This window comes from Penicillium chrysogenum, assembly GCF_028827035.1.
Source record: "Penicillium chrysogenum strain IBT 35668 chromosome Unknown utg000002l_segment0_segment0, whole genome shotgun sequence".
Taxonomy (NCBI): domain Eukaryota; kingdom Fungi; phylum Ascomycota; class Eurotiomycetes; order Eurotiales; family Aspergillaceae; genus Penicillium; species Penicillium chrysogenum.
This window is the reverse complement of record NW_026622750.1, coordinates 5,359,911-5,373,647: the sequence shown is the minus strand read 5'-3', so window position 1 is coordinate 5,373,647 and position 13,737 is coordinate 5,359,911. Positions and strand designations below refer to the sequence as shown.

At 49.1% G+C, this 13,737-nt stretch overlaps 8 protein-coding genes across 8 annotated transcripts; 2 read left to right on the top strand and 6 right to left on the bottom strand.

Annotated features, from left to right (window-relative positions):
• Nucleotides 1-215: 215 nt before the first annotated feature.
• On the bottom strand, nt 216-1,910 carry N7489_005248 (MFS transporter; the record flags this gene model as incomplete). Its single annotated transcript, XM_056711000.1, has 1 exon — nt 216-1,910. The coding sequence occupies one exon, from the start codon at nt 1,908-1,910 to the stop codon at nt 216-218; it is 1,695 nt and encodes a 564-aa protein (XP_056569421.1).
• An 801-nt stretch (nt 1,911-2,711) lies between these two features.
• N7489_005247 (putative C2H2 finger domain protein (Kin17)) lies at nt 2,712-3,868 on the bottom strand (the record flags this gene model as incomplete). The annotated part of the gene is made up of 4 exons (XM_056710999.1): nt 2,712-3,382; nt 3,434-3,455; nt 3,510-3,667; nt 3,718-3,868. 4 exons carry the CDS (start codon nt 3,866-3,868, stop codon nt 2,712-2,714), a joined length of 1,002 nt encoding a protein of 333 aa, XP_056569420.1.
• A 511-nt stretch (nt 3,869-4,379) lies between these two features.
• N7489_005246 (uncharacterized protein) lies at nt 4,380-4,733 on the bottom strand (the record flags this gene model as incomplete). Its single annotated transcript, XM_056710998.1, has 1 exon — nt 4,380-4,733. One exon carries the CDS (start codon nt 4,731-4,733, stop codon nt 4,380-4,382), a length of 354 nt encoding a protein of 117 aa, XP_056569419.1.
• A 38-nt stretch (nt 4,734-4,771) lies between these two features.
• On the bottom strand, nt 4,772-6,556 carry N7489_005245 (uncharacterized protein; the record flags this gene model as incomplete). The annotated part of the gene is made up of 3 exons (XM_056710997.1): nt 4,772-4,947; nt 5,002-6,373; nt 6,425-6,556. The coding sequence occupies 3 exons, from the start codon at nt 6,554-6,556 to the stop codon at nt 4,772-4,774; spliced, it is 1,680 nt and encodes a 559-aa protein (XP_056569418.1).
• Nucleotides 6,557-7,211: 655 nt separating this feature from the next.
• Nucleotides 7,212-7,885, bottom strand: nctB (negative cofactor 2 transcription regulator complex subunit NCB2; the record flags this gene model as incomplete). Its single annotated transcript, XM_056710996.1, has 4 exons — nt 7,212-7,331; nt 7,399-7,658; nt 7,778-7,804; nt 7,864-7,885. 4 exons carry the CDS (start codon nt 7,883-7,885, stop codon nt 7,212-7,214), a joined length of 429 nt encoding a protein of 142 aa, XP_056569417.1.
• Nucleotides 7,886-8,734: 849 nt separating this feature from the next.
• Nucleotides 8,735-9,647, bottom strand: N7489_005243 (SDR family oxidoreductase; the record flags this gene model as incomplete). Its single annotated transcript, XM_056710995.1, has 4 exons — nt 8,735-8,771; nt 8,823-9,193; nt 9,241-9,554; nt 9,608-9,647. 4 exons carry the CDS (start codon nt 9,645-9,647, stop codon nt 8,735-8,737), a joined length of 762 nt encoding a protein of 253 aa, XP_056569416.1.
• Nucleotides 9,648-10,676: 1,029 nt separating this feature from the next.
• Nucleotides 10,677-12,037, top strand: N7489_005242 (NAD(P)/FAD-dependent oxidoreductase; the record flags this gene model as incomplete). Its single annotated transcript, XM_056710994.1, has 2 exons — nt 10,677-11,137; nt 11,188-12,037. 2 exons carry the CDS (start codon nt 10,677-10,679, stop codon nt 12,035-12,037), a joined length of 1,311 nt encoding a protein of 436 aa, XP_056569415.1.
• A 605-nt stretch (nt 12,038-12,642) lies between these two features.
• N7489_005241 (zinc finger CCCH domain-containing RNA-binding protein) lies at nt 12,643-13,334 on the top strand (the record flags this gene model as incomplete). Its single annotated transcript, XM_056710993.1, has 2 exons — nt 12,643-12,943; nt 13,006-13,334. 2 exons carry the CDS (start codon nt 12,643-12,645, stop codon nt 13,332-13,334), a joined length of 630 nt encoding a protein of 209 aa, XP_056569414.1.
• Between the last annotated feature and the right edge of the window lie 403 nt (nt 13,335-13,737).

Here is a 13,737-nt window from a genome sequence, read left to right as displayed (position 1 = left end):
ATTGATTCGCCATGTGTCGCCCCGATGAAGGAGCACCGATGCTCTCCGTGTTGTGTTCTATCCTTCATTAGGTTTATTATGTATGTCATTACCCCCAAAATCCATTAATGTCAAATCAAGTCTTTCGTCTCTCCATCAACCGATCTTATGCTCCCGAACGTTCTAACCTTTTTCTATGAAGAAAAAAGAAAGAAACAGCAGGAGCAGCAATTCTCCTAATCCCGGGTAAGTCTTGCGCGCAGGCCCGCCCCAAAGAAGTAGAAGATATATGGAATGAAGACCATGGCAACGCCAATGAAAGCAAGCAGCCAAGAAGCCCACTGCAACCCAAGACGATCATACATCTGCGTAGTGAACAGCGGGAAAGCCGCGCCACCACCAGAGCGGAGGAAGACCTTGGCCGCCAAAGCCGACGCAGCGTACTTCTGGTACGAGTCGATGATATAGTTATTCACTGCATAGTAGCACAACACCATGCCGAAGCCAAAGGCAATCCCCGACGAAGCAGGTCCAACCCAGATAATATGCTTGTAGGAGGTAGCGCCCAGGATGAAGAAGGCGATTGGGATAAAAGGTGCACCAATCAGCGCTGCGTGGAGTCGGTCCTCTGGTGTTGGAGACCTCGTGCTACAGATTTTCCGGAACTTGCCCTCAATGGCGGGTGTGACAACAAGGGCGAAACCGGCGCCGATCAGAATGGGAATAAACATGAGCCCGATCTGGCCGTCGTTGTAGCCATAGAGCTTGGTGAAGATGACCGGGTATGCGAAGAAGAAGGCGTAGAGCATTGCATAGATCAGAACGATATACATGCACATAAGGTCGAGGACGGGCTCTGTCATAATCATAGTGATGGGTCTGATCAGGCTTGTGCGAGCGATTTCTCGGAATGTGAGCTTCGTTTTTTCTTGCTCGGTGATGATGTTTTTTCCGGTTTCTTTGCGGAGTTTTGCGGCACGCCGCTTCAGGATCACTGGAGCATATGTCTCCGGGACAAGGCCGATCATGACCATGATGGCACCGGCGAAAGCTAGGTTCACCCAGAAGAAGAGGTCGAGGCGGCCCGTTCCAACATTGATCCAACCTGTCACGATAGGGCCGAGTACAGGGCCGCAGTATGGTGCAGCAGCAAAGTATGCAATGGCCATCCCGCGCTCCTCAATGCTCCAAATATCGGCAATGGTGCCACCAGCGAGGGAAAGGCCTGAACTAGAGAAGACACCGCATAGGAATCGGCAGACGAGCAAGCCACCGATGTTTGGGGATAGAGCGCATGGGATGTTGAAAATCACATATAAACCGAGAGAGATGATGTATACAGGCCTTCGACCGATGATCTCAGAGAGGGGAGACCAGAGTAGAGGGCCAACTGCGAATCCGCAGACCATGATGGAACATGTTAGGATTGCAACTTCGAGAGAGACGTTGTATTGTTCTTCAATCAAACCCAATCCTCCGGTGACAATGGAGGACCCGAATGCGACACATACCACAAGTGCCGAGGCGACAAGAGTGATATACCAGCGATAAGCACGGGACCAATTGTAGGGGTGTTCAGGATCACCGATGGTGAATGTCACGAACTCCGTAGGGCCCTTTCCTCCTTTTTCGATGTCGGCGTTGACCTCGTTTGTTGGTGTTCCGATCTTCGTCGATGAGATAGAACCATGAGATCGGATCTGTTCCAGGGTTCTTTGGGGAACAAGACCAGTACTCGTCTCAACGGTGTACTCCTCGGGGAATACAGGGTCTTTGTCATGTCCAATAGCCGGGTAGTTGTAATCCAATGCTTGAGGAGTTTCTGCGATGCCCCGGTTGCGGAGGCTCTCTTGGGTTTCGGCCATAGATAGGTGCTGGGCATGCAAGGGCTCCGGGGTCTCCGAGCCTTCTTCTGGTATCGTCGAAGACATAATAATAAATATGAGAGTCTATGGCAGTGGAATGAGTTTTGGGAGTATTAGAATGGTCTGCCAGATACTTAAAGACGATATTGCAGATACTTATACTCCCAAGGAGGCTTGCGAAGGTGTCAGGTATATACTTGCAACACCGACCCATCTCCGAGATATACCGGACAATCACCGGAAAGTCGGCATCGCAGAAAATGGCTCACTAAACCAGTCGCAATGTGAACGGTAAAAGCTCGGTCCCGAGCGATCACCGTGTGCGCATCTACTATAAGACGTCAAATCCAACCCGAGTTTAGATTCGTAGCATCACGCCCGATAGGCTAGACTGCGCTTAGTGTCTCAAATCTGATCCGATCAAGTTTCCAACGGCCCGATTCTTTTTCGGCCCGTGGAGGTCTCGGACACGTCAGTCTTCCATTCAACACTAAAAGCTCGCGTGAATGCTAGCAAGTAATTGCTATATATGCGATACCCAGGTAGGTTTCGATCCCACTTTCCAAATAGATCACAAAACTCGACTTCGCTAGGAAAGGTTAATGGGAATAGTTGTAGATATATTTCGAGGTTGGATTCCACCCATGGTTTTATATACGATCACCTATGGACAATGTTAAGATAACTGTTTGAATACAATATGATCGAGTACCTCTTGAAGTCCCACATACTGTGCATGATACAAAGGAATTCGAAGAAACGACTTGCCCGGCCCAAAGCCTCCCATAAGGTTTGTGCAGGGCGATAGGCTCAACCGCATGGGCCGGGTAGCTGGGTATGTATTTTCTCTATGTAAACCATGTCACTTCAAGTGATCTTTGGTCGTTTGTTCGTGAATCCCGAGTCCGGACGGGCCCGTTTGCGCTCCATTGCCTCCATTTCAGCTCTCATAATCCTTTCCTGTTCAGTCATTTTCTTAGGAGCCGTGAATATAGAACCCTTTTTCCCAGCCAAGGGGTTCTTCTTGGCTGCTGCTGCAAACACATTTTTCGGCTTCTGTGCGCCCATTGACATCGATATTTTGACGGGTGCGGCAGGCGCAGACGGAGCGGGAGAGTCGCTGTTTCTTGTCGGTGCATCCTTTTGTGCATCGTTTTCTTCCGGCGACTCCGCTGTCGTTGTTGCCGTAGGAGGCGATGCAGGCTTTGCATCTGCCTTCTTCGAGCCAAGTCCGAGATTCAACTTCATCTTTTCTCCTTCCTTCCTCTGCAACAATCTTGCCTCGGGTTCCGGTTCTGTCGTAGTGCTGCTAGCCAGCGCCGTTTGCTGGGCGCGCTTAATCTGGTCTTGAATCAAGCGTTGCTCTCGCTCTTCGTCTCCCTTCTCCTGGCGTTCTTTCTTTAAGATGGCCTCCCGGCGGCGAAGTGTGTCTGGACTGTTATCAATCCACGCTATGACCAAGCCCTTTTCGGTGTCCTCAACTCGGCACTTTCCCTCCCGGCCTAAATAGGCTGCAAACTGTGATAAACTTTTCCATTCTGCACCAAAGTTAGCATTAGTCCTCGTTTATCCTATCCGTCGCCACATACCTGTGCTGTTCATATGAATGTGCTATAAAAAAGTCAGTCAGAATGACCAGAAAAGAGTGAAATGCTAGAGACATACCTGCTTATCGGCCACAATTTGATTATAGAAATGATTGACGTTGATAGGTTTAGTTCCATGCGTGGTTCTGAGGGTCTCGAGGAAAGTGCGCTCGAATTCGCGACTAAACTCTCTGATGTGCTTGCGCGGGTCTTCCCCAATGATCATCATCTGTCGCACTAACATAAAGTTAGCCGGTGGCCAGGATATAGAGGATGGAGTTCCTTACCATGCCCTTCAGTCATAGTGTGACATTTAAACCCGTTTTCATCTCGACATTGTTTCTCGCATGCTTGGCAATACCATCGAAGGCGACCCAATCCTTTGCTTTTGATCTTGTTGCCGATGGCCTTTGTAGTGCCAGCCTCCGCGCGGCCCATTGTGTGTGTTGATAAATAAAGTCGGATAAGCGTTCAAAGAAAGCGATAAGGAAAGAAAGCTCCGAAGTGTCAAGAGATCAGAAAGAGCGGGTATGTTGAGAAGCGTTGAAAGCGAGTCGTGAGAAAGCTTGGATGTGGCGCAGATCAACGCGATAAGCCGGATTATTATATAATACATCACATGACACATACCAAAGCGGCCTAGTCCCTCGAGTACCAATTCCAAGACTGGTTAGTTGATTCCTTAATTCAAAGCTTAGATGGATGAACATGGAATGAAGCCGAGTATCTGGATTCATTGAACTACCTTGATAAATTAAATGGAACTCCGCCAAAGCCTACGCCATCCTGCGATCGCTTTTCTACCTAGGATCATAGCGTACATAAAACAAGAAAGACATATTTCGGAGACAAACCAGCCAACTTTGCCAAGGCGGAAGTGTTCAACAATAACGGGCGAAGAAATATGGGATAGAATAGCATGAGTATCAAATAACCGAGTCTGCAAGCATTACAAGATGTATTCGTGGATTGCAGATGGTCCGCTCTCGTTGTACTCAACCCGGCTCATGTAACCCTTGCTGAGACCCTGATCAATGACAAAGAAGACCTTGGCAGCCATCTGAGCGCCGAGGAAAACAGCCTCTTCCATTCCATGGCCACCTTGGGACGTGCCGGGCGCGCCTGGGGTACCCCCAGCGCTGGCGCCAGGAGCGTTACTGTTGCCTTGGTCCTTGAAGTCTGGGAAATACTCAGGAAGCTTCAGGGTCTTGACTGAGGTTGGGGTTTGGGAGTGGCCGGTTGAACGGTGGTGTGACATCATGCTGGGGTCCATGGAGGGTGTGCCGGGCATACCACCGGGCATACCGGGATTGTTGTGAGTAGCAGCCACAAGGAGAGGGTTCACTCCAGGTGCCGCTGGGTGGTACATCGGGCCGGGTTGGCCCATAGGAGCTGGTGTGTTGGCACCGGTCGGAAGGGGGTGGTGAAGTTTGAAGGGATTTCAGACGTGAAGATGGTGCCGGATGGAGAAAGTATGAACTTTTGCGTGATGACAGCCAGCAAAGCCTGTGTGAAACCTGTTGTAATGTTAGCAAAAGAACTAAACCCTAGGTAGCAATGATAAAACATACCCTTGACCTTGCTTCCACATCCGACAATGATTAGAGAGTCCCAAAGCTCGCTCCGTTTTGTAGCATCTGGGACGGCAAGAATGGTGTGGTGAACCTGAGTCGCAATATCTTCGAGGATACCACTGGTCAGGCGGTTTCCGGCCTTCGAGCGAGGTGAAGTTAAAAGGAAACGCTCAACACTGACTTCAATGTCCCGAGTATGACGAATGTATTGCCGAGCACCGTTGGCTGCTGCCTTCTCTCCCTCCAATTGAACAAACTCCTCGAACTGGAATGACGCCTTCTCTTTCTTCGAGTTAGGTAGGCGGGCTGCCTTGGGGTCAACTGCGCCTTTCTTGGTAGTTGTCTTTTCTTTCTCGACATTGGCAAGGTATTCAGTGGGGTTGCCACTGACAATCGCAGCGACATCGAGAACACCCTCCTCTTCGTCGCCATTATCCCCCTCTATCCCTGTCTGAGTGCCGTCTCCTGGGCCGCGCGGAGCAGATTCATCCCCATCTGATCCGCCCGTCGAGGCAGCAGCAGCAGGGTTGGCGCCCTGGCGCGCAGTAGCAGAAGACCCAGGCAGTGGGGTTCCTGGGGGCAGAATCTCAGTAATATTGCTTCGCTTGAGCTGCTCGCACATCTCTCTGGTAAATCCCTTCGGGCCCAGCAGCTCAACAAGACGATCGGTCATAGCGTCTCCACCACACCCCTCCAGTGCAATTCCCCTGCCGTGTTCATTGACTGCGAAGTCTGTCACAGCAGTGACATCGACCTTGCCCTTTCCAACATCGACAACGGTGGCTGTGGGTGTACCATAGCCGTAGCAAGCTGCAAGAGCAGAGTCCATAAGGCTAAACGCGGGTGCCTTGAACTTCTCAAAGACGAATTGAGTAATTGCCTCGCGATCGCGTGCAGACCAGACTGGCTGACCAATAAGCATAATAGGGGTGTGGAAAGGTGGGCTCAAGGTATTGTGAATGTGAGTGAGCAGGGCGAAGAAACAGGGCCAGTCGACAATACGCCCGTTCTCGATCGGATAGATTGCCCCTTCGTCGGATGCCGGGTCCTCCTCGTAGAAGACCTCCTCTACAGTCTTGGTTGAATCGCCATTATCCTGGGTATTTTCATCGGTCTTGACGGTGGTTTCTGTGGCTGTGGTACCATCGGCCGCGGCGGGCTCAGCGTCCTTCATCTCCACGTCCGGCTTTGGGGCATCCGTGTCATTGTTGACCTTGACCTCTTGACGTCTCTCATGAACACGGTAAGGCTCATATTCTCCCTTCTTTTCAGCAGGGAACATGCGTGTTGGGAACCGAAATCGCGCGGGCGTGAATGTTTCAGGCAGGCCGAGCTGCGCCAAGGTCATTTGCGAACCCGGCGCAATTAGCTAGATGAATGGGTTAATTTTGGACGACGAAATATGAGCAACTAAACATACCAGGACATGCTCATCCTTGAAGGGAGGCATTGTTACCAGTGGCAGTAAAGAGCGTTGCGACGATTGCGACGAGTGATGACTGCGCACGGGAGCTCCGCGGTGGCTCGATTTGCGTTGGCGCTCTCTTCCCATTGTGGCTAGTGTGATTTGGGCGGATCGGGAATCACGTGTAGTGGAGTCAATGTCGGACGGGGAATGTCTCTGGAGATTTGGAGTCTACTTTTCCGACGCAACAATCAACTTTGATTGATACAAACAAAACATGTGATTACGGATAGTTGAGTCAATTGCTGTAATTGATTTACTACTATACTTCATTTAAGATGAATGAATAATCAAAATGTCGAAGTCAGTTCGAAATTATAGGAACGATCAACGTATATATACAACGGGTGCACTAGAACTTATACAGAGAGTTACTTGGGACGGAATTGGTCTAGGAACTGAGCCAGAACAAGATCTATGAATATGCACCAAACACCATGGTGGCTTACTGACACTATTATTGAATATATGCTATATGTTGTTGGCCCTTCTAGTGAGACGTGGATCATGCCTGTTGAACATTCAAATCATATGCAATTAACAAATGCATTGTGCGTTGTCGCATCATTAAATAGTATATCCTGCCCATAACCCATCTTCTCAAATCACAGGGAGAAGGAAAAAAAAAAAAAGAGACAGAAACCTTTGAATGACAGAAAAACTCCAGACCCACATATCCAGTGGGACACACAAAACGCCATCATCCTTTCCACTCTATGACCGGCATGAGTCTTAGGTGATTCTATTCTGGGACAGCATGGTACTTGTCGGTGGCTGATCTGAATAGCTCCTGTTGTTGCCTTAGCAGCTCCTCTTCTGTTAGACCACTTTGCTCCATCTTGCTCTGCTTCTTCTCTCGTGACTATAATGAAGATCAGAGGTTAGCTTGGGATCCAAGGTGGCACAGATGTAAGCAAACGTGGATATACCTTCAGCTGTTGCTTGTGTTCTTCGGCAACAGCGAGTACATCAGCGATATAATCACTGAAACCGAGATCCCGCAATGCCTTCTCCACATGTTCACAAGCGATAGTCTTCTTGGCCTCCTTTTCGCTGATATCGTTCGCCTCGGAGGAGATCAGTGTGATGAATTCAACACAGCATTCCATGAGCAAGTCGCGTGCATCCTTTGAGAAGGTTTGGCCGGAGCTAGGTGGTAAAATCTCGGTGATGATCTTCTGGACCGTCGCTATTGTAGAGATAAGTTAGCAAATGCTAGCAAACACATATATGAAGCCGCAAGTGCACAGGTGATGAAGTGGCAAAGAAGCGCACAAAGAGCTATACACATTGGGGGTTGCACCGTACCTTTGGGCAGCGATAGGTCATCGTTTGCTATTCACGTACAGGTCAGCAGGTTGCGCGGAGGCGGCCAAGATCTGGAGATCACTTACAGTTGAATTCTCGGTCGGACATAGTGAACCAGGTAATATGGTGACAGGCAAATAAAGAACAAGTGTCAGATCTCAAGGGACAGACGCAGAAAGGGATGCTTTAATTTCTTTGATCTTTTGCGTGGGGCTCAAAGTTTCAAGGCCCATCGCAGACGCGCGACGGGGTTAAGTGCGATTTCTTGCCGGCAGAATACTACCGCTTTGGACCACATAAATGGCGCTGAAATTTTTTCCTATTTTACTTCTTCTTCATCAGTCCTTCACTCTCCTCCAACTACCTTGGAAAGAGTCCTTCAAATGAGATCGACTCTTTCCAAGGCCACACACTAATGGTAAGCTTTTGCTCGAATCTCTTTTTCCCAATTCCTATCATGATGAACTTTGCTTGTCGCCCCTATCATACATTCCATGGTGACCTTACCTGTCCTAGCCAAACGGACTATCTGATCTCTATCAATTCTGCCTATTTGCATCTCACTTCATTTGTTGAAGCTGTTGCTAACTTTATTGAAGAATTTAACAGGAAATCCATATCTTATTATAGCTTGGAGCTCGTTTTCTGCTTGGATTATATTTGCGGAACACAACTGGAAAAATTGGATCTTTACATCTGTACTATCTAAAGGTACGCGCAGAAATTTTGCTATATTTTCAATTCCAATTACATGATGTATACCTTTACATTCCATGCTAAACATGAAGGTGTTCTGCACCTAATGCTTCTAAAATGTATTGCTTTTCATCTTTCGACTGACTTGTAAACAATCGTTGCTTCAAATCTTGCACTCATTGTTATATGGCGATCTTTACTGACTTGCTATGAAGATCGCAGATATCAAACAAAAATTTACATTAGCTATCAATGATATTCTTATTCTTGGAAACCCTCGAGCTCCTTGTCGTTCCACCTGCCAATAATTAGTATATTTCTCGCGTAATCTGTGTGGGATTTCACATACGAATAGAAACGGCCGGTGAATTCCTTTGGCGCATCGAGCACCAGCTTGGCCATGACATGGCCGGGCTGTTCGGGCTTGAGGAGCTTGCCGTCCTTGTGGACTCCAGTGAACTTGGAGTGCATTTCGGCGTCCAATGCTGTGGCATGGTCCTCCCGCAGAGCGCGCTGCATCTCAGTGTCAACCATACCGGGTCTGATAGACACGGAGGTGACATCGGGTTCTTCGGCACCCAGGCTCATGGCAAAGTTGTTCATGGCGGCTTTGGTGGCAGCATAGAGAGCCCAACCACGGTACCCGGTAACTGCTGCACCGGAAGACGTGAAGATAATTTTTCCTTTGGACTCACGGAGAGCTGGGAGAGCCGCTTTGGCCTGGATTCTGTTAGTAGTGCGTGGTAGATATGATGTAGGTCCCGTACAAAAGCAACTAAGCTGATAAAGTTGATATCAAAGCCTTCCTTCCACTGTTGCGGATCAGCATCGGCGATTTTGCCGATCTGGCCTAACAGGCCGTGGTTAAGGACCATTCCATCGAGCTGACCGAAGGTCTTGATGGCTGTGTCGACGGCCTGCTGGGCAAGAGAAAAGTCTGACAGGTCGCCATTCAGGACCGCGACCTGTTTGCTGTATTGCTCCTTGAGCTTTTGGAGGGGTTCGACGCTGCGGGCTACCACCACCACATTGTGGGATTGAGGTGCCGTGAGCAGATACTTGGCCACAGCAAGACCGATGCCTAGAGGGGCTGATGTCAGCATATGGCCCTGCACAAAGTTTGAGGGGTGGTACCTCTTGAAGCTCCTGTGACAATGATGGTCTTGGCTGCCATTTTGATGAAGGCTAGAGTGGGTGTTAGTGATATGAAGTTTCTAGTAGAAAATCAGACACCGCGACGAGTGTAAGCTAGAAACGATGGTGAAATTCGAATGATAGAAGCAAGGGGAACGCATGGTGACAGGTTTCGGCATTGCTTTATATGCCGAGAGACTAATTGTTCCATAAACAGCTTGACCTCTCTCTCGGGATACATGGATGAACAAACATGACTGAACAGCACTGTAGAGCCAGTAACTCGAGGGTTGGGGAACTCTAGAGAGGTGGTATGACTTACTTTCAAATTTATTTGCAGGCGTCTTTAATGCCGAATATCAATTATGACAACGAATAATAATATGAAGCTTGACCCCCGGGCCGTGGACAGTGGCAGAGCGCCAGGAAAGGCTTAGTGCGGGGCTTATTCATCTCGTGGACCCCCGCCGACACCGGGATGGTTTCCCTGCATGGGTAGACGTCATGCTGTCCACCTTCTATTGAACGGAGTACACATGCAATGGAACCTATAGGCATATACTCGAGCCATAGTCCAAGTGATACATTAGTTTGCAATAGGAAATGCGAGATTGAAGGCATTCCCAGAGTTAGTTTCCCTACTTTAGATAGACAACCCGTGGACATATACATTCACGAAACCGTACGTGATAACAAGTTACAGGTTTCAGAGAAGCTATTCAGAGATCCACATTTGATAGGATATACGCCTAAAAGAGCTAACTTCTGCGATTAGCTCTTCCCCTACTCCACAGTACTTACAAGGTTGCGACCCTTGGAGTCCCCGGGTACATAGGTCCATAGATGTATCATTATCTAATAATCCATGGAATTCCTCCCCGCTATCCCATCCCACCACTTGTATGCATTCCCGGGCCGACGCAAAGGCCAGGAAAGAAAAACCAAAGATTGCCGGGGGATATAAGCTCCAACAGTCCCATCTGCAAGCGTTCTCCAACCGCCGACACATTACCCCGACGACCTGCGTTGATAAGCATTTTAATTTATTTTAATCCCTACAACAGCCAGCATGTCGACAATCATCCTTGGAGGAGGTGTCATTGGAGCCTCAATTGGGTACTACCTATCTGCCAACCAGCCAAAAGGTGAGATTCACATCGTTGAGCAATCTCCGGAGCTTTTCACTTCGGCCTCGGGATATGCCGCGGGTTTCCTAGCCAGAGATTGGTTCGAGCCATCTCTTGCCCCTCTTGGTGCTATGTCCTTCGATTTGCACCATGAGCTCGCCGCAGCGCATGGCGGAGACAAAAAATGGGGGTTTATGAAAGGAGTAGCATTCAACCTGGATACAGTTGCTCAACGTAAGCTCGGGGGTTCCCGCGGTGACGACTGGTTGCGAACGGGCACCAGTAGAGCAGAGGCGGCGGCTGGGTCCGAGGATACCGCTCCGGTTGAGTTTCCGGAGTGGTTGACGATGCAGAAAGAGGGAGTCCTGGAGAAAATCAGCCATGGTGAAACTGTGGCTCAAGCGTGAGTATCGAATTGAAGCGTTTCATGGATGATTTGTTAATTGTGTTTAGAGATCCATTGCGGTTGAGCCAATTCCTCATTGACAGCGCTGTCTCCCGAGGCGTTAAGCTTCATAAGCCAGCTCAGGCGACCACAGTTGTCGAGGATGTGAACGGCACCATTGTCGCTGTCAAAATCGTGTCTTTGGATTCCATGAAGGAGTCCATCATTCCATGTACGAACCTTGTTCTGAGCATGGGGTCGTGGACACCACAGGGTCTTAGAGACCTGTTCCCCTCCTCTCAGGTATCATTTGATATAACGCCTTTAGCTGGATATTCCCTGGTCTTTCGATCCCCTCGGTATACACTGGAGCACGAAAAAAACGTGTACCGTGGAAACAGCCATGCTGTATTCACCACACACCCTCCGTCGTGCGGGTTTAGCCCGGAGATCTTCCTTAGGGAAGGCGGAGAGATTTATATCGCCGGTCTAAACAACCCCTCGATGAAGCTTCCACGTCGTGCCGAGGATACTAGCCAACTTTTTGATCCCTCCGAGATGCAAAGACTCAAACATATTGCAATTCGTCTAATGGGACTTCTTCCTAAGGGGACGAAGGAGGCTACCGAAGACACGGCCAACATAGATGACTTAGAGATTATCCGTGAAGGGCTGTGCTTCCGCCCGGTGGGAAATACTGGCGTTCCCACAATTGGAAGAGTTGGAGATAGCTCTTTGGGGGGAGTGAAAGCAAATCCTAGGGGTGGTGTCTTTATAGCCGCTGGGCATGGACCGTGGGGGATCTCTTTGTGCCTGGGAACTGGAAAGGTTGTTTCTGAGATGATCAAAAAGCAAAAGCTTTCAGTAGATGTGAGCGGCTTGGCGGTTCAGGACAAATGTCCTGGTTCTAAGCTGTGAGCATTTGATATATGAGAACCTTGGAAAGACCTCCAATGCTTCTCACCTCGTCATTATTAAGAAAGACTCATCGTCTTTGGACTCCGAATTTTAATGTCCTATTGAAGCCAGATTTTAAAACCAGCGAATGCAAATTCAAATGTTGAAGCACAATGACGAAATATACGCGGTGAAAAAGGCGTAGTTATTCAGATAGATCCATGTAACTAGGTAGAATGGCCATTGTGTTAGTGACGCTTCCTATCCTTCATCTGTAGTCCACTCGTTTTATTTTCATTTCTGCAGCTTTGCTCCCTCCGGAATCGTAAATACTGCACCTGGGCATAGCCTTCGGATGACAGCCATAGGGTACAAAACTCTCAGTTTCAAAATGGACACAGGGCTCGGAAAATAGTTGTTCCGCCGGGGCAGCTCCCCAGGTTTAGTCATCAATTATTCGCGCCACTCGAGCTCTCCAGAAACTTCAGGCATCGGATATCATCCGGCTGTCAAAGCAACTTTGCCCTTCTTTCTTTTCTGTCTGCTTCTTCTGCATCTGCGACACGACGCTCTTCTTCACTTTCCCTCAAATCCTCCTCAGCCAGCATCAGAGCTTGCCAGTAACCATGGCCAACTACCTTGCATCCATCTTCGGTACCGAGCAGGATAAGGTCAATTGCTCGTTCTACTACAAAATCGGCGCATGCCGACACGGTGACCGCTGCTCTCGAAAGCATGTCAAGCCTTCGTACTCGCAAACCATTCTCATGCCGAACATGTACCAGAACCCGGCCTACGACCCCAAGAACAAGATGAACCCCAGCCAGATGCAGAACCACTTCGACGCCTTCTACGAGGACGTATGGTGTGAGATGTGCAGGTATGGCGAACTTGAAGAGTTGGTCATCTGCGACAACAACAACGACCGTAAGTAATGTTCTCCCTAAAATGTCCCGACTCTCCACTAATATTTGGTCTCGCGACAATAGATCTCATTGGCAACGTCTACGGTCGATTCAAATATGAAGAAGATGCACAAGCAGCATGTGATGCTCTAAACTCCCGTTGGTACGCAGCGCGACCCATATACTGCGAATTATCACCAGTCACGGATTTCCGAGAAGCCTGTTGTCGACTCAATAGCGGTGAAGGTTGTGTACGAGGGGGATTCTGCAATTTCATTCATCGGAAGGATCCATCGCCTGAGCTTGACCGCGAGCTGCGTCTCAGCACCAAGAAGTGGCTCAAGGAGCGCGGCAGGGATCCTCGCAGCGCCAGCCGAAGCCCCAGCCCTGAGCCCACCCGGCGGAGGTACTAGTGGTGTAGCACGACTCGGCTTTTTTCATTGTTGTTTCTCTACATTCGATCCTTTGGCGTTCGGCGATATCAGTCGTTGGTTCGATTCCACTTTCTTTTGCGCAGCGGTGCGTCGGAAGGCATGAGGTTTCGGTCTGTTTTTTTGACTTTTGCTGATTGACATTTGCGTTTCATGATATCAGACTTGCGCGATCAATAAAACCCACAGCTAGGCTGCATGTACAAATCTCGTCTGGTAATTTTCTATGCGTAGACGAAGCCGAATCCGGTACGTTGACCACCACCCACGGTGTGATATCGGCCAAGGAAACTGATTGGAAGGCACAGACAGGATTGGAACTTCTCTCTAGCACTTTGAATTCACATGTTACTGTCAGAAAATTGGCAACTCCCTCGTTGCGTAT